General features: G+C 43.8%; 1 protein-coding gene across 2 annotated transcripts in view; it reads right to left on the minus strand.

Annotated features, from left to right (window-relative positions):
* UHRF2 (ubiquitin like with PHD and ring finger domains 2) overlaps positions 1-24638 on the minus strand; it is a 137091-nt gene that overhangs the window by 86002 nt on the left and 26451 nt on the right. For both annotated transcript variants that reach the window (XM_029055634.2, XM_029055636.2), the window contains 2 exons: positions 19576-19818; positions 5989-6248 (listed from right to left, as the gene is read on the minus strand). In XM_029055634.2, coding sequence (XP_028911467.1) covers positions 5989-6248; positions 19576-19818 — 503 coding nt within the window. The remainder of the gene's footprint in view (positions 1-5988; positions 6249-19575; positions 19819-24638) is intronic.

Here is a 24638-nt window from a genome sequence, read left to right on the forward strand (position 1 = left end):
GGGGAGGAGGGAAGGAAGGGAGGGGAGGGGAGGGGAGAGACTAGGGGGTGGGCAGTGGAATGAATAAGAAAAAAACAAGTTCCATTTTACTTGAGTTTGCAGATTGACTCAACTCTGGTCTGGGTGGGGTCTGTGTGGGTGTTTTTTCCTTTTTTAAATTGGATGGGTCTGGCTGTCAAATCAATCAGAGACAGATGAAAGTGGATAGGAATCATAACTTTTGCTTTACTAGGCCCACCCCGATGGTAAAGAGAGTAAAATATTCTCCTTCTTCGGTATTACTCACCCACTTAAATTAAAGAAAATTTACCCTGGACAAAAGACAATTCAAGTGGGTGGGTCCTTCCCGAGAGAGAGAAGATTTTACCATACGAGTCAATTCCAATAAGGCTCGTGGAGCAATTTTACTGCTTGTAGCATCTGTTCTAAATAAGCACCTATCATAACATTTGGTGGCAAGAGTAGGTTAGGAGGTAAACTAAAAATATATATACAAACATTATAGGAGGACATCTTCATATCTACTTGCACTTCACCATAGCCAATACCCCCTATTTTGCTAATGCTTCTTTGTAACTGGTTTTACCATAAAAAAAATGTACTGAATACGGTTCTCAAAAGATACAGTATTTCAGTGAAAGTACAAAAGCTTCAAAACACATCACAAAAAAAAATGCACAAAATAAATGTTCTTGGCTTCTGAGGTACACTACTGAATTTGTTTCTAATTTTAAATATTAATACTAGCATTGCAAAATTCTCATGCGGTCTCCCATCACTATGGAAACCTTTCTTAGCAATTGGTTGCCCGTGAAGAAAGAATCCAGTTTTCCTTGGTCACAGACATTTGTACATTCCTAGGATGTGAATCCGAAAAGTGTATTAACCCTATGTCTCCACACCATCTTTCTTCTCACCAAAACTATTCTGGGATTTAAAGAGTTTATTGGGTTTTGTTGGGTTTTTTTTTGAAGTGGGATGATGGAAAGATTTGCATAAAGTAATCTGTTCAGACGATAAATTTTTAACAGAAAAGTAATCTGAGCTCAAGCCTCGCTTTGACATTTCACGGTCCATGCCTAATCAATATTTTCAAAAGACTCCCCTTGAAAGCCTCTCGCCCAACAATTCAATATATTACTCTCACAGAAACAGAAGTCAATTATAGAATATACTAAGCACATACTGTGCACAGGCCACTGTTCCAAGCACTTGAATTATCAAGCAGGAATGAAAAGACTGGATGACTTTCACTTTAATAATAGAGAGTGAACATGGGGTTGTGAGGCTAGTCTACAGTAGGATTCGAGATACTCCACTCTCCAATGGATTTATTGGGCCTTTGGGCAAGTCACCTCCCAAAAATCAAATGCTTCCTTAATCAATATTAACATTTTTAAACCATGTTCAACTTGTAAATGACCAAAATGCCCAGTCTAACCATCAATTCTCAGTGGCACCTGGATGTAATTTTTGCAAAACGATGTTGCGCAAAAAATGTACTCTTTCAAAGAGTGTTTTCATTATTTTGGTTTTCAAGCTAAGAGCCTATTTTAAGAAAAAAAAAATTTATTTTTTTGTTTTTTTACAACCGTACCTTAAATTTCACCTTACACTAATGCCAGTGAAGACGGCACTATCCATGTTAGCAGTGTGTGCAAAGAGAGCAAGAGACCATGAATGTAATCTTCATGAGGACAGAAATACATTTTAATACCTAAATTTTACTACTACCTTAAAGAGGTTCACTTAGGTAACAATACATTAAAAAAAAAAATCACCTGAAGGTATTCTGAGAGATAATCACAGTTTATTGGGTTTCATTCCTCCATCTTTTATCTTACGCAAATGAAGCTGTGTTGTATCAAAAAGAATACCAAAGTCCAAATGGGAGCTGAGTGATACATTTTTTCAAGTGCTTATACCCAATGCTCACTGGATAGCTATTTTTAGGGGTTGGGCACTTGTCCAAAAATTGCATACAATTACTAAACTGGTGAGGTACGATATCTTGTTCCATTTTACAATGCGAGATCAAACCAGTGACTAAAAACTAATACCACTTTCCTTTAAATGAACCTTTTTAAATGTTTAAAGTCAAAACAATTTCCAGCGTGCTGTGACATACAAGAAAAAGACCTGCAAGTGCTTAATGTCATCCGTCAAGGGCTAAAGGCAGAAATACAAAGGATTTAAGAAAACTTGCAGATCAGGTGGTTTAGGTAAAATCCAGTGCCCTTTAGAAAAAGTGGCTATTATTTAAGAGTAGCACTCTTAAATTAACTTCAACTTTTCAGAGTATCGGACTTAGCTGACGCTGTTAAAGATGTTGGTGTCGAAGACTACCGCAATGTTGGTGACTAGAAAAAGAAATTGATTCTTGTTTTTGAGAAAATAAATTAAGCCACAGAAATAAAGCCATAACTTGGAGCTGATCTTCCGGGTGATATGCTCCCAATCTCCCTTCTACTCTTCTCAAAAAAGAAATTTAAAATGAAAACTACAGAATTTTCATTTTAGTCCTGAGAATAACTACCCACACAAATCACTAAGTGAGCCCAAGAAATCTAAGAAGTGAATGATATAAATCACTTAGGTTTTCCATATATTAGATGTAATGTTTCCATTCAGATGGGTCCCTTTTTAGTATTTGAGAAGTACTGTACTGGTGTTATTGTATATCTAACTCTTCAGGTCCACTAGGGATCATCAAGTAAACAAGAAAGCATGTCTGAAATGAAAAAAAAAATCAAATCATTTACACTTTGCAAACATTACTGCACAACCTAGTAAACATCCTTCTTTGAATCTCTGGAGCAAGACACTTATCTTCACTTCCAAGATAATTCCTAGAGTGAAATGCAACCCGCCGATTAAATAAGGGTATTTAATACAGTCTGCTAATGAACAGGGTGACAATTTACCCTAATGCTTTTCACAAGCTCAGGCATGTACTCAAGTAAGGAGTTAGACATTAGAGCTACTTATTGCTCCCTCAAATGTAGATTAAAAATATTTTATCTGGTATGACATGTTTGTATGCTTTTCTGATACTTCATTTATTCTTAAAGCAAGGAAAGAAAATGGAGTCCACTGAAAACCACCACAAAGCTCATATGTAGCTCAAAGCTTTTTAAAAAAAATTTTTAAAGGGCCCTACCCAAAGAAACAGGAACACAAACCGGCATGTCCGTTCAAACAGCCCTTATTTTCATTGAATGCTAGGTAGCTAGGATACAAGCTGTGGCTTATCCCATTACTGAAGGAGCAGTTAGCGACTTGAGAAGAAACAGAACTGCTTAATGTGGGTAGGCACTAAAGAGTTCCTTCTTTTTCACACAGGACACCATGTCCTAAGGGCCCTTAAACTGGAGGCCTAAACGGTAATTAAATATTTAAACGGCTTGACTTTCCACATGACTGGTTTCTAAATCCACATATCATAAACAATATGAAAATCAGCATTTTTGTTTTGTAGAACTTCAACCCAGTAAAGTGTTCAGGACTCAAATTTTAAGTTGACTAAAAGATACAGGGAAAGAATAGTTGCTGCAGGACAGGTATTATCCCCAAGAATCTAAGTAGCTTTCTAGAGACTATCTTCGAAGAAACAAAACCGTTCACTGATTGATTGTCTCCACCTACTGGAAATGCACAGCAAAATTTTTCAGGTCAATGCTAATAGGTAAAAATAGACTTTAAAAAAAAACAAAAAACACAAAACTTCAGAGCCACTCTATAAGCAAATTGCTATTATGATATTGTTATTGCTGGCTTCACTGGTCTCTCTTCTCTTTGTTTCACTGGTCTCCTTCCCCTTTTGAAATCAAATCTGAAATGACTCTATGGCAAAGAAGATGATCATTTCATCGGGCTTCTGGATTACACCATCCTCACTCATCCTCTTTGAAATCAAAACATGATGTAAGTCAGTAATGTTACAGGAATGGCTTTGTAAAGCTTTAATATATATTAAAATTAAAGAGTTAACATTTGATATTTTAATGGTAGACATTAAGAATTTTATTTTCCCCATAGTGTACTAGAGTGCTAAAAGCTCAGTTAAATGGAAGGTAAAAGTTTATAAAAACTAGGGTGCCAAATCTTCTTCTTGCAGAGAATTGTATGCCCTACTAGTCATCGTATCTAACTCTAACCAGTGCATACATGAGCAGCAGGGAAAGCAATTTAGCTAGCAAAATTTCAGCCACCTGCCCCATTACCAGGAGGTATTTTTTTGCAAGGGGGGGGCACTGAGAGGGAAGGGAGGAGAAAGGGTGTTAGAGAGGCAGACATGCAGCCAGGTGGGGGAAACAGCTTGAGAAGGAAATGGAGGTCTCAGGACGGAAGGTGAATTTAAAACAGCTACCTTCCTTGCTCAGAGACCAGTGCTACAGAAGACTGAAGATATACCAGAATCCCATTTCCAATTCTGGGGTGAAAAACGAAGGTAATGGGAGGGAGGAGGGAGGCTGGGGGTCTGAGAATAAAGGGCACCATGGGAGCCGAGACCCATCACCTGCAGAGTGGAGGGTGGGCAGCAGCAGTGACCCTCTTTAAAAGCACTGGGAAGATTGTGGCAATTTACCACCAAGGACCGTCTGGAGCAATGAGCTATCCAGAAACTGACCTGTCCAGTCGGTTTAATTAACATATTTTTCTCTTGGCATTCTAACTGCTGAATTAACTTGTTCCTAAAGTGGCCATTATAAATGATTTTGTTCTATGTATCAACTGATTTTCCTTTAATGACCCCAGTGCTCAATGCAGTGGTTTGCACAGTCTAAGTACTTAACAAATGCTAGTAATATAACAGGGGAAGAGGAGAAAGAAGAAACTAGGGAGAGGAAGGAAAATGACCCCGGTACAAATGAGGAGAACAGCCCTTAAAATCAGGAGTATCAAAAAGCAATTTTTAAAAAATGGATCCTACCCCACTTTATTTAGATTGTGACATCTTTTTCAAGGTATTTACGATCCAATACTACCCAATTTATCAAGGAAAACCATCTTCACAAACGCTATCTGGGATTTTATCACCTAAATCTGAGGCAGGGGAGAAAGAAAGGAGATTCCTTAAGAGTGCCACCTAGAAGGAACAATTCCCACCGGATTTGTAATTTGACAGCGCTTTCTCCTCCCTACTCACAGGAACATATTAGGGCAGGTATGTCATTCTTTTGGGTCACTGGGAGTTCATTCAGGACATCTGACTGAAGCAGGAATGCAGGAGGAAGAAGCTGTGTGGCCTAACTTCTAGCTCCTACTCTGGGCTGAAGAGGCTGCTGCTACAGCCACAGCTGCTCTCCGGGATTGCTAGGGTTCCAGAAGCGGCTTTGCATGCAGTCCCCTCTTGTGCTGGACCCCTAGAGAGAAGCCGTGATGGCAGCTCCTTCAGACCGGAGTAAGAAGACAGGTGGTGCGGCATTAGTTTGGGGAGGGCGGGGTGGGGGGGAGGGGCAAGGGAGAGGAGATCCTCTCTCTCCCATCTACTTCCTACTCCTTCCCAAGGGGAACATCTTCTGGGCGAGTATACGTCGAGATGGTTGGGGGGGGCGGTGAGCATGTGGAGGAATAGGTGTCTGTCTCTCCCTGGTCCAGTCTGCCCTCTCCCCCATTAGCTTTGGGCCACTGCCCCTCTCCTCCCATGGAAACTTCACTCACTGACACTGACATCTCCCTCTGTTCTATTTAAAAATAATGGGTTAGATTGCTAATCATTTTACAGAGAATTTATTGGTTATTTGCAGCTTCTTTAAAGTGCAGCCCTCTCATCAATCTGTAACCTCATATGCAGCCCATCCACAGGAATGAGTTGGACATGCCTGTGTGAGGGCTTTTGAACATTCTGGTTCCTTGAGTGCACTTTTCAATCGCTCCCACTGCTTCTTCCTCTTAAAGATCCAGGTTTCTTCATCAGAATTCTTGGTTTCTACAAACCAAAACAAACACACATGGAGTCCTCATAAAAATACCATGAGCACTTACTCATCATACTTGATATGATAAATAGCTTCTTCAGTGTCCATAGAGTCTGAATAAGAAGTGGAGGGTGCACTGTCCAAATTATTTGTGTTCTCTCTGGAATGATCCTGGCTTAAGTTTCCATTAGTCCTTTTGTAAGTATTGCCACTCTTTGCTTGAGCCTTGCCATTCTTATGTCCCTTTGCCACTCGAGTTACATTTTCTATGTGAGCTTCAAACCAAGCGCCAATGCTGACATCACGAGCATCCACCAGTTCGTTTACCTTGAAGAAAGAGGGTCAAAAATTAGCAAAGCTTGGAAAATTAAGCCTTATGACAAAGGTCATGCATTGGACAGTTTCCCACAATGAAGAAAACTGAAGAAAAATAAAGTTGATAGCACAGTTTTTTTTAAGGGAAAGTAAACAACACTTCCCTTTCATTCTTCTGAGATTCTGTAATTTTAGTTCTTTCCAAAAACATCAATGAATTAGGTTAGCCATTAAGTAATCAGGCTCATAGTTCACACAGTGTAAAGCTATTAAGTTTCCTCTGGAATCTCCTCCAACAGTTATCCATACTCTACCTCAGCTAGGAGTATTTTGAAAAACCCAATCCAATCTATGCTGCTGTCCCATTATCCAAAGTTGTTAGAATCCCAGAGTTCACTCCAGATAAGTAACAACTTAACCAGGAGAACAGTTTGTGCCATCCCAAAACTAGCCCCATTGAATATACGACCAGTTTTCCAGCTACATTGGACAGTAAGACAGACACGTGCACACACACCCAAATTTAAGATAATTTGAACCTACCTCCTGATTGCCAACACGACATTTAAGCATAAAAATCACACTTTATCCTACCTAGTCTTGTGCATATATTTTAACAGGCATTCAGTACAAAGTCCCATTCTGGCCAGATGAAAGCTCTGCGAGGGTAGGGAGGGGGAAGGTAGAGGAGTAGAGAAGAGGGTAGAGGAAGACTGAAAAGGGGAAAAAGGGAAGAGGGTACTCACCCTCTGCTGCCACATCACACTGTCACCAGGCCGCCATCACCGGCCACGCAGCAACGGCTAGCATGCCATTCCTAAGATGTGCCCGCTGAGGTGGGCTGCTGCCGCTTGGGTGGCACGGTAGAACAGCCTAGCCTTGGGAGTAGCACAGCTGCTCGGCAGAGCGGTCTGAGGCCTGCAGCAGCTCAAGCCCCACAAACCCATCCCCTCCCAAGATCAAGCACCATACCGGCTGGGTAAGGCCCAGAGGAGCCACCAGTCCATCTCCAAAAGTGCTCCATCTCCAGAGGCGCCCCGATGGGTATTTCCAAGCTGAGTTAGCTACAGCTGCCCATGCTTCCCACAGAGCTAAGGAAGGCCCTCTCCTTCACCTCCGTGGAGCTGGTGGCCCTAAATCGGGGGGAGCCCAAGGCGAGTGCTCCCTGCTCCCACTGCACACTGCACTCATCCCTAATCCCACCCCTGCCTCCTCCCAAGCTGTAGCATACGAGAGGGGTCGGCAACCTCTCGGTGCCCAAAAGCCCAACTAAAACCTGAGTTGGGCAAAAGAGTCAATCAGAAAATTTAAGCCTCCAAATGGTGTTATGCTGATTTTGTCACTGAACCACGTAACTGCTTCCTAACAACAGCTGTTGCTGCCAGAGAGGATGGGAAAAGGGAAGCAAAATGGGCTGGCACTGGCAGAAGTGAGTCTTTAGGCCTCCTTTCTCCCAAGGGGCAATGCCCACATGACACGCATGAGCAACACTGACTGGGGCAGGCAGCCCCTCCCTCTAGATTGTAGAGGGCAGGGGTCATGTCTACCAATTCTACTGAACTCTTCCAATTAAATCGATCAATGGCATTTATTGACCATAATAATAATAATGATAGTATTTGTTAAGCGCTGAGGGGGGTACAAGGGAATCAGGTTTTCCCACATGGGGATCACAGTCTTAATCCCCATTTTACAGATGAGGTAACTGAGGCACAGAGAAGTTATATGACTTGCCCAAAGTCACACAGCTGACAAGTGGTGGAGCCAGATTCAAACCCATGACTTCTGACTCCCATGCCCGTGCTCTTTCCACTGAGCCATGCTGCTTCTCTATGTGCAGAGAACTGCAGTAAGCGCTCGGGCGAACATGATACAATAGAATCGGTAGACCCGATCCCTCCCTTCAAGGAGCAACGTAGTCTAATGGAAAGAGCACAGGCCTGGGAGTCAGAAGGACCTGGTTTCTAATCCCGGCTCCACCACTTGGCTGCCGCGTGACTCGGGGCAAGTCACTTCACTTCCCTGTGCTTCAGTTCCCTCATCTGTAAAATGGGGATCTGTAAAATGGGGATCTGTAAAATGGGGATTAAGACCGAGAGCCCCATGTGGGACATGGACTGTGTCCAACCTGATTAGCTTTGTATTTACCCCAGCGCTTAGTACAGTGCCTGGCACACAGTAAGCATGTAACAAATACCATAAAGGGAAAAAAAAAAAGGAGTTTCCAGTCTCTGTTCCTGCTCCAGAGCAGTTCCTGCTCTTCCCACCTAGGAGCAAGACACTTTTCCCTCTCTGTCTAGAGATGCCCCTCTCTCCACCTGACGGGAGGGTTGGGAGTTCCCATTCCCTTCCTGAGTGGAATGGGGGCAAGGACTCCCCCATCCGAACGGCGCACAGTATGTAGACTGAGCTGTGTATGGATCCAGCTGTATATATTTTCGTTACCCTATTTATTTTGTTAATGAATTGTACATCGCCTTGATTCTATTTAGTTGCCATCGGTTTTTACGAGATGTTCTTCCCCTTGACGCTGTTTAGTGCCATTGTTCTTGTCTGTCCGTCTCCCCCGATTAGACTGTAAGCCCGTCAAACGGCAGGGACTGTCTCTATCTGTTGCCGACTTGTTCATCCCAAGCGCTTAGTACAGTGCTCTGCACATAGTAAGCGCTCAATAAATACTATTGAATGAATCCAGCTGCATCTGAGGTCATCCACGAGGCAATAGAGTGTCTTGGGCCTCCCCGCTACCCTGGGGGTCCTAAGGGGGGGAAACGGATCTATGGCATTCAAGAGGGCGGTACACACCCTCCCTGCTAGGCAGAGGGCAGGTTGGCTGCCTGCTGCTTACTCTCCCCACCCCCTCCCCCTGCCCCCTCCGCAGTCCCCTCCACCACCAGGCTCCCCACCCCCTCCCGCAACTTCTTCAATTTTACGTAGGTTGTGGTTGCAGTTCTGTGTGCAGTTTCACTACACATTGTGGGGTGTTGGGCAGAGACCCCAAGTTGCTAGCCCCTAGTTAAGGGGCTCACTATTGCCTGTTTCAGCAACAGAGAAGCAGCATGGCACAGTGGCAAGAGCCCGGGCCTGGGAGTCAGAGGTCGAGGGTTCTTAATCCTGGCTCCGCCACATCTCAGTTGTGTGACTTTGGGCAAGTCACTTAACTTCTCTGTGCCGCAGTCACCTCACCTGGAAAACGGGGATTAAGACTGTGAGCCCCACGTGGGACGACCTAATTACCTCCTATCTACCCCAGCGCTTAGAACAGTGCCTGGCACATAGTAAGCGCTTAACAAATGCCATTATTATTATTATTGCTGTTATTATCAACAGCGATTGCCGGAAATGCTGGAAACAAAACAAAGCAAACACCCTAGCTTCTCTCTTTTTCCAAACGAAGTGCAAGGAGAAATCATGCTACACAGCTGCCACTACATCATCTCGGGGCGGGGGGGTTCTATGAGATGCTGCAGATCTCATTTCCTCTGCTATTGCCCTGATCTTGTCCGTGCACGGAGTCCAACAAAAGGGGACGGAGAGGAAGGGGAAGCCAGTTCTCAACCAAGAAGGACATGACCTTTTCAGAGCGTATGCTCACCCTGATGTCTATCTTGAAACTATGGTATAATGAAGAGTGTTAGATCAGGAGTACCTCGTGTGTATATGTGGCTTATTGGATTGTGGAACTATTAGGCACATCTCCCCCATTAAACTCACCCCAAGGCACCTATTAGAGGGCCGTTCACTCAAAAGGCTTTTAATGTTTGAAGAAATCTAGCTACATAGTTTTATTTGGCTACAAAATATATGCAATTATAATTTACCCTCGTGTCAGAGACATGAGAAATTAGATTATCTATGAAAAAGTGTGTTGGGTTCTTAGAAAAGCACTAAATAAAGCAGGGTATTATTGGGGTTATTAATTATTCATCCTAAAGTGCTTCTTTTGGAAAACAAAATAGTGCATATCGGCATTAACTATAACCTCTCCATTCACGACTCTGTGCTATAACTATACTAAGATGATGAATTTGAAAACTCACATGGATGAAAATGCCAAAATTACAGTGCTGTGAAATTAAAAAGTATATTACTATACTACTCTCAGATCAGACCCAATAGCCTGAAATTGATTTTTACCAATTGGGGATTTTATCTTGTTCTGGATTCACTTCAAGTCTTGCGAACACATTTAAGTTTATTTATAGAGGTTTTGGTTTTGTTTTGTTTTTTACACATCAGAACTGTTTTTATAATTAACACACCTTGCTAACATTTTCTTCTTTAATAACTGGGGATTTTTAAAGCCCACGCGATTGTAAATTAGGCACTGAAAGTGTATACAGTTCAAATAATAGAGGTTTTCAGTTGCTAGTTCCTTGCAAAATCTCTTAGCAGGTTAAACTCCTCAGGAGGAAAACAGATATTCATGCTTGATCTAAAATGAGAAACACTGTGGCCTAATGGAAAGAATATGGGCCTGGGAGCCAGAGGACCTGGGTTCTAATCCCAGCTCTGTCAAGTGTCTGCTGGGAGACCTTGAGCAAGTCACTTCTCTCTGTCACAGTTACCTCATCTGTAAAATGGGGATTAAGACTGTGAGCCCCAGGTAGAACATGGACTGCGTCCAACCTGATTAGCTTGGATCTATTCCCCTGATTAGACTGTAAGCCCGTCAAACGGCAGGGACTGTCTCTATCTGTTGCCGACTTGTTCATCCCAAGCGCTTAGTACAGTGCTCTGCACATAGTAAGCGCTCAATAAATACTATTGAATGAATTAATCTATTTCAGCGCTTAGTACGGTGCCTGCCAGATAGTAAACACCTAACAAATACCATTGAAAAAAGGAAAATACATCACATACAGGAAAACATCAAGATCATTTTTACCATACTTAGCTGGACAACAGTAAAACATTAGGCTCGATCTAATTCTTGTATCTATCCCAGGGCTCAGCATTCAGCTAACCACTATATAACATTATTTTTTTTTAAATCACTATGAGTTTTCAGGTTTCACAATCAAAAGTCAGTTCCTCCTAGTCTAGCAGGCCCACAGCGCCACTCTCTTCCCAGTATGACTTGCTTCCTGACCTTAGATCTCTACTGTGTCTAAATCTCACTCTAACCATAACCGTGACCCTTCTGACCGAGTCGCTCCAAGACTGTGTCCTTCTTAGCCCAATCACATGTATTTTCCTGGTGCCATTTTCTTCCTCCAATCCATTCTTTGTTCCTCTCCCTGCCATGTCCCTGAAGGAATCCTAAATTTGATTTTACTGTTTTCCCAGCACCCCTCATAATTGGACAGTCTGATAACAGATTTTGAGCGCTGAGTAAACTTTAGATTAAAATGTATTAAGTTTTGTAAGTTATGTATGGTATGGTAAGTTATGTCTATGTAAGGTATGTAAGTTTTCAATTTATTGCCATACAGCTTCAAAATTAACTTTTAAAAAGTCACGGCTTACAAGAATCTCAACGAGAAAGGAAAACAATCTGACTGTCTTCAAATGAGTTCTCAACAACCAAAGATTTTTCTTCTCCTTACATGGAAAACAGACATTACTTCTCTGTGCCACAGCAAAATGATTACAGAACCCTTCCCCGAATCTGTGCTGCAGTTTAAGCCGCAGAGGGCCCTTGTGAATATCGATGGCTTTGAAAACAAACAAACAAAAAATTAAAAAATAAAGCATCTGTACAAAAACTAACTTGGAAGATCTGACAAGTTCTAGCTCCTCTGAAAAGTAGTTTCCATCCTAATTATGTGTGTTTGCTGATTAGATACTGATACCCCGAAACATTCCAGCATCACTGACCTTTCTATAAAATAAGACACTGCCTTTTCCAGCTAGGACAAAACTGCATTGACAAAAATCAGTCTACTTCAATAAAAGAAAACTGTGCCCCCAAAAAATCAGCATCCAGTTTGGGCAATTCTTCAAATGGCAATAAGAAATAAAACTGGACCGAAAGGAGAACCAGGAGCAGTTTTCTATTCGGACAAATGACACTAATCTGTCACTACCCTGCCTCCGTAACTTATTAGGGGAATGAGAAGAAATAAACTTAATTCCCTCCCCGACACCCTTGAATATAAACTACAAGGGCAGGGACCATGTCTTTCAGTGCAACTGTAAGGTTCCTAAGCATCGAGTACACGGAACTGCACCCAGGAGGGACTCAATAAATATTGAGGGTGCTATACTTCCCTAACGCTTAGTGTAGTGCTCTGCACACAGGAAGCGCACAATAAATATGACTGAATGAATGATGCTGAAATCAGATTCCCCAAAATGGCCGCCTCCACTAAGACCTGAGGCTGACAGAAATAACAAACGGACCCAATTCCAGTCCTGTCTGCGTCTCACCATCTAAGTAGAAGGGTGAGCAGGCATTTACTCCCCATTTTGCAAGTAAGGAAACAGACACAGACATTAAGTGACCTGACCAGGGTCGGACAGCAGGCACGTGGCGGATCCAGTATTGGAACCCAGATCCTCCGACTCCCAGGCCTGGGCTCTTTCCACTAGGCGTAATTCACGTGCTTCGGTTTTATTTTCCCAGGCACTTAGTGCATGTATTGCACTCAGCGTATGCTCAAAAGCCATTACTACCACGACTACTTCACTAAAACGACTGCTGTCAGCCCAGTGGAAAGGACACTACTCAGGGAATCAGGAGGCCTAAGTGATAGTCACGGATCTGCCTGCCGGGACTAGGCCTACGACAATGCACCCCACAGCTCAACGTAGGCACTCCGCCGAGATCTCTTTGGCCATTAGTCAGCCCTGCAGATAAGAGGCCTCGGTGTGCACCTTGCAAACAATCGATCAATCAAGCAGGGGTATTTATTGAGTTCTTCCGGGTGCAGGGCGCTGTACTGAGCACTTGGGAGGGTACAATACAACAGAGTTGATCGACACAATCCCTGCCCACGACGAGCCTACAGTCTAGAGGGGGAGAGAGAGCAGTGTGCTCCCTCCCTGCCTAGCTCGTCTCAGGACTGAGGCTCGTCCATTTCACGACGAGAGACTCCATCATCAAGATGACTAATGGAATTTACATAAGCCAACTGAGAAAGAGCACCAGACTTTGCTGGACCTTTGTATTGTCATCTCTAATAATGACAAAGAATCGTATTTTAGAAATATAAAAAAGAGAAACAATCCAGAACGCATAGAAACCACTAGTCCTGGAAATATGGGTTTTCTTTCTTTTTCGAACAAATGACAGATCATACTTTCTACATCTTACATGTAATAAGAGAAAAGGAAGAGTGGTTGCCGACCATATTTCAGTCCTTCCTTGTTAAACTGCCGTGAGGTGACTTGCTTCACTGTGTTGCTTTCTCCGTTCACTTTTGATGCATTTAGGTGAGCTATGACCCTATTTCCAATCCGTGTTTAGCTCTGATAACGAGCCTACATGAACCAAACCATTAACAATGCCTAAAATTCAGCAGCACCAGCAGCAGCAGGGCCGTTCAGTATCAGCAAATTTCCATGGTAACTGAATATTAAACTAGTCACATGATAGGACCTCTAGAGTTAGAGCCAAATCAAAAAAAAAAAAACCAAACCACTGCAAGTTCCCTCCTACTTGAGAATTTTTCAGTGAAAGAAAGATCATATGAAAAAAATAATGGAATATCTATACTTTTAAAGAGTCAGAACATGAATTTTCATAGATATACCGTAAAATGCCTATATTGAACTGGAGATGATGGTTTACGTGAGGGTAGAGGTTGTCAGTACCTAATTATATCAATTATTTTAGAGAACAACTATAGTATACTTTCACCTATGAAAAGGTCTCTCATATCAAAATGAATGAGGTCTCAAACAAGTTCAATTAAGACATATAGAAGAATTTGCAGGAAGAGGCTATTGGATGGGTGACAGAATGTTAACTCCGCATAAATGGGCTCAAAACCCTACAATGGTCCTGTTTCCACTTACCTTAAAAACAGAACAGATATCTCTTCAGATCTTGCATAAGGCTACAACCACCCTTTCTTAGGGCAACTGAAATATTGCCACCTGGAATACAATATGTAAATCTATGTTTTGCCCACTCACTTATTAGGAGGACAGGCTACAATAGAATAAACCACTGAAAGCCAGAGAATCTTCAGCTCTCATTCTATCCCACGATTTCAACCTTTTCCTACCACTAATCTTACCAGACCACCTACCAAGTAGGAAAGGTAATTTAAACGTTATCGCCACTCTCTGCCCATCTGACAGGTGCTAAAAGGTGGTCAGGTAGGCAGTAGGGGAGGGAGAAAAAAGCAGAGGCCCAAATCATCCCTAAAAAAGCTAGGAAAATAAAGCAGCGGCAGAGTCTAGTGGATCGAGCACGGGCCTGGGAGTCAGACGATCTGGGTGCTAATTCCGACTCTGCCACTTGACTGTTGCAGGACCCCAGGCAAGTCACTTCACTTCTCCATGCTTCAGTTTCCTCATCTACTGTCCTGTTCTCCCTCCTACTTGGACTATGACTACCGCATATCTAACCTAGTGCTTACCACAGTATTTGGCAAATAATAAGTGCTTAAATACTGCTATCATTATTATTACAACCATGTTATTTGGAAATCCTAAGAAAATCTTAAGTGGTGGGCATACCACTAGAATTGGAACACTCAGTCCTCTAGCGCTTCAGAGAGAGGGTATGGTAATAATACCCGCTGTCAAGGGGCATGTAACCTGAAGAGGAAGATGACAAAAAGAGAAATATTTACAGCCGGGGGGATGAGAAACAGCAGAGATGATCAGGGGACACAGCTATTTAGGAGGTTGGAATGGAGAAAAGAGCCTGTTTTCATAAATGCAGGGAGAGTGAGGGTGTGGATAAGAGGTGAGGCAAAGTTTTTGCTTGTTATATGGCATAGTTTTCGATTGCATTATTCAGGGATGGGAAGAGAAATAGAGTTAAACCAGTGGTTGGACAAGCGAGAAGTAAAAGTAACAGACCAGAAAGATGCAGTGATTAGTTGGGGCAAGATGCAGGGGAAAGAGGAGAAACTAACTGGAGGAAACAAACCCGAATGTAGCTCCTGATTATGCACTTGCTGGGGCCTGCAATAAATGTCACTTTCTATGGGCAGCCACTCCTGGAGAGGGAAGAGAAGGGAGGAGGGAGGCTGTAGAGTGCACTGCCCTTGATCTGGAGCTGGGGCAGGAAGCTTTCCGGCAGAGATTATCAAAAGTTTCCTGGGCAGGACATTTTAAGGAAATTTATTAAACTGTCTATGATCCAAAACATGGAGTATGTCTGATCGGCCATGACAAAGGTGAAGAGAAACTAGCTGCTCAAGTAGTAGGTTGAAAGGAATGATGAAAGAACCGAAGCTTGACAAACTGTAGGGCTCACCATGGAAGAGATCTCAAAAGCTGATGTAATACCACTAAAGGAGAATGAGTCTTCCTGAAAGAATACTCAGGGGTAGGATGCTAAAGGCCCACAAAGCTCAGATCCAGTCATATAGGGTGACTCAAGTCATTGCATGACGGTAGGTTACAGGATGTGACTGAGGCCTAAAAGTAGCCAAAAAAACCAAAAGGATTCAAGCTTCAGTAATGTGCACACCAGAGGCAGGATGTGGTGACTTTGCACCATTCGAAAACGGGAATGGTGCGGACTCCTCACCCTTTTAAAGGCTGCCATGAGGATAAAACAAGACTTTGTGCCTTTAATTGCTCGCGATGGGACAAATTACGTTGTCCGAAGGAAACTCTGGAATTGTTATTAGCTCAGTCAGACCCCTTTAGAACAAAGATGACGAAGTTGTATGCCAAATACTAGTTGCAGCCCTCCTTTGTTTGAAACAAGAAGGCAGTTTGGGATGTTAGTCTGCTCAGTAGGAACGGACTTTTGATAAAATGTTACCCTTTAAAGTGAAGGCCAAACGCTAATAGTTTCTATTTGTTTTAATGGAAAGAAACAAAATATCTCTCTTCTGCCAAACCTATGGGTTTGGGTTTTTTTGCTTACTTTCTGAGAAGGTTTCCTTTTTTTGAAGGGAAAAGCCCATTTACCCAGAAATATCTGGCCACATCCAGATACTTGATGGAAACTGACAAAATTCAAAATGGAAGAATTTAAAATTTAGTCTAGGAGGGAATACAAAAATAAACCAAAATTTCTCAATGCCTGGAGAACAGTGGGAGAAGCAATTAAAATATTCTGGTGGGGGAGGGAGCAGGGCCTTGCAGAAAAAGTTACGAAAATTGAAAAATATAAAAACCAGATTTACAGAGAGCAATTATGCTGAAAAGCATATGAAAGTACTTGAACTTTTTCTAAATGTCTCAAATCTACAGTTTAAGCACTTCAAACCTTGACATTTGGGTTGAAGAAGTGGAAATCTGACCTAGTATAATACATCCCTTTTACTCCCTAGCAACAGGAGACTAAGGGGAGGAGGCAATCTGCAACAGCAAACAAATCTCCATTGCTGTGAAGAAGGAAAAAAGCATCGCTTAGGAAGCCATGCCAATTTAAGAGGTGGGGGAAAAAAACCCTTTACTAATAATGATTATATACACTGAGTCCCCACTGGATGCTTAGCATTATACCATGCTCTAAGCCATAGCCCTACAGCACTAATGCACATATCCATAACTACTTTATATTTATGTCTTTCTCCCCCTCTAGACTGGAAGCTCACTGCGAGCAGAGAACGTACCTACCAAACCTATTATATATCGTTCTCTCCCAAATGCTTGGTACAGTGCTCTGCACATAGTTAAGCGCTCAAATGACATTTACTGATTCTTCTAGGGAAAGCAGAGCAGAAACAAGCAACACAAATGTCTCACTGCCCTCAAGGAGCTAAACACGCTAACGGGGAAGTCGTAAAATATTTACAAATAGTGGAAGCAGAATAATTGAACGTACATATAAACAAGAAACAAGCTGTAACACACACCAATTTCTTAGGATTCCTTTAAGAAATGAAGGAGAAAAGATAATCAATCAAGGTAAACTGTTGCTCAAGAGCTGTTTAACTAGAAACAGAAACAAAGGTATCAAGTCCAAAGACACCAACCATGCTGGATTTTCTGGAATACCATCCTTTGGAAAGGAGAGTCTCAAAACTGTGCCCTCAACAATCGCTTCTTAAAAGACACTTGAGGGGCCCAATCAAAAAAATAAAAAAACAAAAAACCAGGAGCTGATTCAGATAATATTTCTTTGCAAAACTTAAATTCAATTATAACTTGGCATGAAATTCCCTTCAGGGATGCATTAAATTTTCTTCAAAGCATTTGAAAGAACCGGCACTACAGAACACTCTTTGCAACTTATCTAAGTAGTTCAGATAACCATATTTGTCCCATCTTGGATGAACTTTTTATTTCTTGACAATTGCCCAAATTGGGAAGAGTAGAGGAGGTGTAATCGGACCCAAAAATCAAGAGAAAACAAGAACTACCCATTAGAGGTTAAAAACTCAAGGTTCTTTTATAGGTCAGGCATTCTTAAAATCAAATTGCTTGGAGAAGAGTTTTCCAAGTAAAACCTCGGACATTCCCTGTGAGTTTGGGAATTGACTTGTCTCTTCAATTTAGGTAGGATCAATTACAGAAGAAAGAGCTAATTATGGAAGCCTCCATCTTGGGCTCAGAAGATTCAAGACAACCCACAAGGGGCTGTGGGAAAGTTGGCAGGGGTGGGGGGAGTGGGTCTGCACAATTGTTGAGTTGATCATTCTCCTCAATTGCTTTTACAATAATCACACAAAGAAATGGCTACAGGGCATTGGAAATAAATTATTAGCTTCCTAACTGGAATTTTCAATGACAAAGTGAAAATTCAAGTCATGGACTTCAGCATTTCTAATAAAGTCAGTTATTAGTACTTTTCTTAAAGTCTCCAAAATATGAAAGTGTATTAGCTACTGGTTTTTCTACCCATTCACTAGGGAAGATTAAATTAAGGAATTGGATGAAAGTCTTAAGTGGACTACATCAAGAGCAGTCAGGAGAAGGATCAGGAAACAATAGGAACTTTAAAAAAAAAAGAGAGAGACACGGCAACAACTAAAGATGCCCAAAGAGCTGAAACGAAATGGAAGGAGAGGAATAGGCAATACCTGAGAGAAAAGGCACAGGAATCTAACAAGAAAGTACACCAAGACAGAGCAAAGTAAGGAGCATGGAAGGAAAAAAAACCCCACTATTCCACACAAATGAACCACGCTTAAATTTCTGGCTACTTGCATTCTTGCTGCAAAGGGCATCAAGCCAAATAAATGGGTGATGGGAATCTGTCACCCCCTTCTGTCACTCATGCCAAGAATCACTGGGGGAGATTTCACTACAGTAGGGAGGTAAACTGACAGAAGTGAATCAGTCAACTTTTTTGACAATAGAATTTACTATGAGAAGAGAGAAATGGTCCCAATCAATCAAAGACAATACAGGGATAGAAACCTTGAGCAATACTGTCTCGACAGAAGAGGATCAGCCACTTCAGTGCCATATATGGCTGGAAGAAAACCAGGAAAACGAAACCTTCCCAACACCACCAAGGAAAAAAAAATCTGCCTTCTCTAAGAGGCTCGCCTCAAATGGACAGGGCAACCTATGGTTTCCATCCTCTCAACTTGAAAAAATAAGGAAAAAGGAACAGTACCCTTTTCCCCATAACAAGTCACTGCCCTGCTCTCTAAGGGCTAAGAATTAAGACTTGAAAAATTTCCTTCTTTCCCTCTTTTTCATTTTCGTACATCTAGAAGTTTCTCCTTCCTCCTCTGCTTATCAGAATATGGAGCTAGAAAAGGTAAGAAGAAAGATAGTAGGGATAAGGCACTGGCTTCATGTTTCTAGTTACAAGGATTAAGAGAAAGAAAAACAAGTGTCATTACACAAGTCATGACTAACTTTGAAAGGATGAGGGAGGGAGGCTTTAAGGAGATGGGAAAATAATTTTCTTTAAGTGATTTGACCAAGGCAAGGAAAGAGTAAGGAGCAAGTCAATCTTCTGTGCATTATTAAGCCCCACTGTCTGAGCAAAGTTCTCTCTGGCTGCAACTTTCCTCATTTTCCATTTCATCTTAACTAATATGTTCTATAAAACAATGCTGACCAACAGTTGGCACTGATCTTTCTTAGCAGAAGCTTCCAAGACTGCAAAAAAATATTCCTTACCCATTTCAAACAGAGTAAAGACACGGAATCTTTCAGTCAAAATACCTGGAAAAAAATGGGATATTCATCCCATTTCCTTGGTTTCAGCTCCTCAGAGTTTAAAATATTCAGACTACGCTTTGAATATATGTACTTTAGTATCTGTCAAGAAAAATCTTTTGAAAAGTCAGATACATACCTTATATAATCCAATGCCTGGATCAATGAGAAATGAACGAGCTGATGTAGATGGCTGGTTTGTAGAACCGCTACTTGTGGTTTTCTTGATTTTATTTTTACAGTTGGCATTAGAGCAGAGGTTGACCTCTCCATCACTAGTCTGGATGGAAGTGGTAGGAGCATCAGACTCTGATCGTATCAATAGCTGCACTATATCATTCAGTCCAACATTGTAATCAAACAAAGTATGTCCATCTTCCAACTGTCAAAGAAAAACACAAGTTAACAAAATATGGCTGAAAAATAGAATTCATTACACTTAGCACATGTTCCTCAACCGTAATGATAAAGCCTGGGCCCGGGAGCCAGAGGACCTGGGTTCTAATCCCAGCTCCCCCACTTGCCTACTGTGTCATGCTGGGCAAGTCACTTCTCTTTGCCTCTTTCCTCAACTGCAAAATGGGGAATCAATTCCTGTTCTCCCTCCTATGTAAACTGTGAGCCCCATGTGGGACAGGGACTGCATCGGGCCTGATTAACATTTGGGCCACGAACCCCAGGACTCTTCTTGCCGCTAGCCTTTTGACTTTGCTTTTGATCAGGTCGACCCTTAGTCAAGTCAACCCCCGACCCTCGTCATCACCCACTTATTAATAATATTTTATTGTATCATGTTACTATATCACCGCTTTTGCATGTTATCGTTAATTGTTCTCAGTGCTGCCACCTATCCCTCTGGACTCACCATGTCCTTCCGGCCCCCTCCTCCCATCTGCCCCTCCCAATCCTCTCCTTCCCCTTCCCATCTCTAGCCCAGCTCTTTCCCGCTCTCTCCTCTGCCTCCTCCCCTCCTCCTCTCCCCGGCCCTGGAACCCCACTTTACCAGTGACACCCCTCTTCACCCCCCCATGCTCCTCCCCACCAAACCCCCTCCTCCTACCCTCCCCCTTCCCTCTTCCCCACCCACGCCCCATCCCAGTCCTCCTGTCCCACCGCCGCCCCTCATCCCCCTCTCCCCGTCCAGAGCCCCGCCACCTCGTTCCCATCCAAACCCTCCTCTCCCCCCGCTCTTCTCCCCCTCCCCTCCCCTGCACCCACAGCTACTTTCAAGTGTGGCCTCTGGAACCCCCCGCTCCATTACAGGTAAACTACCTTTCATCCTTGACCTTTTCCTTTCCCGCTCTCTCCTCCTCCTCGCCCTTACAGAGACCTGGCTCACTCCTGAAAACACGGTCTCCACCGCTACTCTCTCCAGAGAAGGCCTCTCCTTCTCCCACTCCCCCAGACTCACCGGAAAGGGAGGAGGTGTCGGCTTCCTCCTCTCACCCCAATGCCGCTTCCGCACTATCCCTCCTCCCCCTTCCCTCTGCTTCCCCTCCTTTGAAGCCCATATCATTCGCCTCTACCACCCCCTCCAGATGCTTGTAGCCATCATCTACCGCCCTCCTGGTCCCACCACCGACTTCTTCAACCACCTTGACCCCTTTCTCACCCTCCTTCTCTCCTTCTCTCTGCCCACTCTGATCCTCGATGACTTCAACATCCACATGGATGTACCCGGTGACTCCTCTGCCACCTATCGCTCCTCGACTCTGCCAACCTCCTGCTCCACCATACCTCGCCCACTCACCAACTTGGTCACACCCTCGATCTCGTCATCTCCTACCGCTGCACTATCTCCTCCCTCACCAACTCTGAAATCCCTCTCTCAGACCATAACCTTCTCACCTGCCTCCTCTCTCACACCCTCTCCCCCTGCAAATCTGTACTACTCCCCGACAGAGACCTCCACTCTCTTGATCCCATCCATCTCTCCAGAAGCATCTCTCCCCACCTTGCCCCCCGTCCTCTCTTCCCACTCTCGACGATCAGGTTACCGCTCTCAACTCCACCCTCTCTACGCATCTCAACTCTCTCGCCCCCCCCGCCCTCCGCCGCTCTCGCTCCACTAACCCACAGCCCTGGGTCACCGCCTCTGTCCGCCTCCTACACTCCTATGCTCGAGCTGCTGAGCGCTGCTGGCGAAGGTCCAAGCACCAAGCCAACCTCATCCATTTTAAATTTATCCTTTCCTGCCTTAACTCTGCCCTCTCCTCCACCAGGCAAAACTTCTTTTCTTCCCTCACTGACACCCGTGCCCGTCACCCCCGCCGATTGTTCCGGACCTTTAATTCTCTCCTCAGGCCCCCTGTTCCTCCCCCTCCCCCATCCCTCACCCCCAATGATCTGGCCACCTACTTCATCACGAAAATTAACACAATCAGGTATGAGCTCCCCAAAGTCACCCCTCCCCCTTCTGCCTCCCCACCCCAACCCTCTCCCCTACTTTCCCATCCTTCCCTGCAGTATCCTCAGAGGAGATCTCCTCCCTCCTCGCAAGTGCCACCCCCTCCACCTGGGCTTTGGACCCCATTCCCGCTCACCTTATAAAAACCATCGCCCCTTCCCTCCTCCCCTCCTTAACTTCTATTTTTAACCGCTCACTCTCCAATGGCTTCTTCCCCTCTGCATTCAAACATGCCCATGTCTCCCACCCCACTTCCCCTTCCAGTTATCGCCCTATCTCCCTACTACCCTTCCTTTCCAAGCTCCTAGAACGAGTCGTCTACACTCGCTTCCTAGAATTCCTTAACTCCCACTCTCTCCTGGACCCCCTCCAATCTGGCTTCCATCCCCTCCACTCTACTGAGACTGCTCTCTCAAAGGTCACCCATGACCTCCTTCTTGCCAAATCCAATGGCTCCTACTCTATCCTAATCCTCCTTGACCTCTCAGCTGCATTTGACACTGCTGACCATCCCCTTCTCCACACCTTATCTCACCTTGGCTTCACGGACTCTGTCCTCTCCTGGTTCTCCTCTTCTCTCTCTGGCCATTCATTCTCGGTCTCCTTTGCAGGCTCCTCCTCCCCCCCATCCTCTAACTGTTGGGGTTCCTCAAGGGTCAGTTCTCGGCCCTCTTCTGTTCTCCATCTACACTCATTCCCTCGGTGAACTCATTCGCTCTCACGGCTTCAACTATCATCTTGATGCAGATGACACACAGATCTATATCTCTGGCCCTGTCCTCTCCCCGTCCCTGCAGGCTCGTATCTCCTCCTGCCTCCAGGACGTCTCTACCTGGATGTCTGCCCGCCACCTAAAACTCAACATGTTCAAAACTGAGCTCCTTATCTTCCCTCCCAAGCCCTGTCCTCTTCCTGACTTCCCTATCCCTGTGGATGGTACGACCATCCTTCCCGCCTCTCAGGCCCGCAACCTCGGTGTCATCTTTGACTAGGCTCTCTCATTCACCCCACACATCCAATCCGTCACCGAGACCTGCCGGTCTCACCTTTATAATATCGCCAACATCTGCCCTTTCCTCTCCACCCAAACCGCTATCTTATTGGTACAGGCTGTCATAATATCCCGGCTGGATTACTGTGTCAGCCTTCTCTCTGATCTCCCTTCCTCCTGTCTCTCCCCGCTCCAGTCTATTCTTCATTCCGCTGCCCAAACACTTCTCACTCTAGGCTACAAAGCTCTCCATCACCTGGCCCCTCCTACCTCTCCTCCCTTCTTTCTACTGCCCACCCCGTAGTTTCCGCTCCTCTGCCACTCACCTCCTCACCGTCCCCCGTTCTCGCCTATCCCACCGTGGACCTCTGGGCCACGTCCTCCCGCTGTCCTGGAATGCCCTCCCTCCTCACCTCCACCAAACTAATTCTCTTCTCTTCCCCTCTTCAAAGCCCTACTGAGAGCTCACCTCCTCCAAAAGGCCTTCCCAGACTGAGCTCCCCTTTTCCCTCTGCTGCCTCTCTACCCCCCCTTCACCTCCCCTCAGCTAAGCCTTTTCCCCCTCTTTCCCTCTGCTCCTCACCCTCTCTCTTCCCCTCCCCTCAGGACTGTGCTCGTCCACTCATTTGTATATATTTTTATTACCTTATTTATTTTGTTAATGAGATCACTTTGATTCTATTTATAGCTGTTGCTTTAATGAGATGTACATCCCCTTGATTCCATTTATTGCTACTGTTTTTGTCTGTCTCCCCCGATTAGACTGTAAGCCCATCAATGAGCAGGGACTGTCTCTATCTGTTGCCGATTTGTACATTCCAAGCACTTAGTACAGTGCTCTGCACACAGTAAGCGCTCAATAAATACTATTGAATAAATTAACTTGCATCGACCCAGTGCTTAGAACAGTGCTTGACACATTGTAAGCATTTAACAAATACCATAAAAAAAGGCAACCAGAAATTCTGCATACCATGTTCTCAAGTTATGTTTAAGATTAACCGCTGGCAGCGGGAACAGGACAAAAAAGATGCTGCCCCTTCGTAAAAGTTTCCTGAAGAAAGCCCATTCCATGTTGATGATATTGGCCAGAGAGCACCACAACCTAGGTGATTTACTTTCTTAAGCAAATTTTGTCCAGTACTTTATTGAAATATTTAACTACACTGGCACGTTATACACTTTTCCTCTTAAGGACAAACGTTTATTCAAATGACACTTTCAGAGGGTATATTTGCTGTCAAAGGTACTTTATTTTCAGCAAACTATTTTTCCTGGAATCACTCGATACATTATAAAACAACTATGGATAATTTTCTTCACACCCACAAAGTACAGAATTCTATTTTCAAAATCCTAAAAAACACACGTGACTCCAACCGTGACCGAGAGGAAAATATGATAGCAAGCACATTTCCCTTTAGTTTCACCACTACAATGCTCTGAAAGTCTGGCAGATTAGCAGCATTTTTAATTTGGTAAACATGCCCACTACAAATTCAAATTAGGATTCATTTTAACTGCAAGTATAAGCCGAATGCTGCTCCTAATTTGGAATTTCTATGATGCACTGGGCACTTGCATTCTGCAAGGACTGCTACTGATCCTGGTACAAATCATAGACATTGCTTACTCTGAAGGCACTGGTGTTTCTAATAAAATAAAAACACACTAGTTTGCTGGAAGCCTAGCACTTTTCACTGGTAGCTCATCTCAGCCTTCCACCCTGTCCGTCTTAGAGCTTAAGGCTTCATTTCCTTTTTTTCCTTCCCCTCTCAGCTCCATATTTAATTCATTCTAAGCT

This window comes from Ornithorhynchus anatinus, chromosome X5, assembly GCF_004115215.2.
Source record: "Ornithorhynchus anatinus isolate Pmale09 chromosome X5, mOrnAna1.pri.v4, whole genome shotgun sequence".
Classification (NCBI taxonomy): domain Eukaryota; kingdom Metazoa; phylum Chordata; class Mammalia; order Monotremata; family Ornithorhynchidae; genus Ornithorhynchus; species Ornithorhynchus anatinus.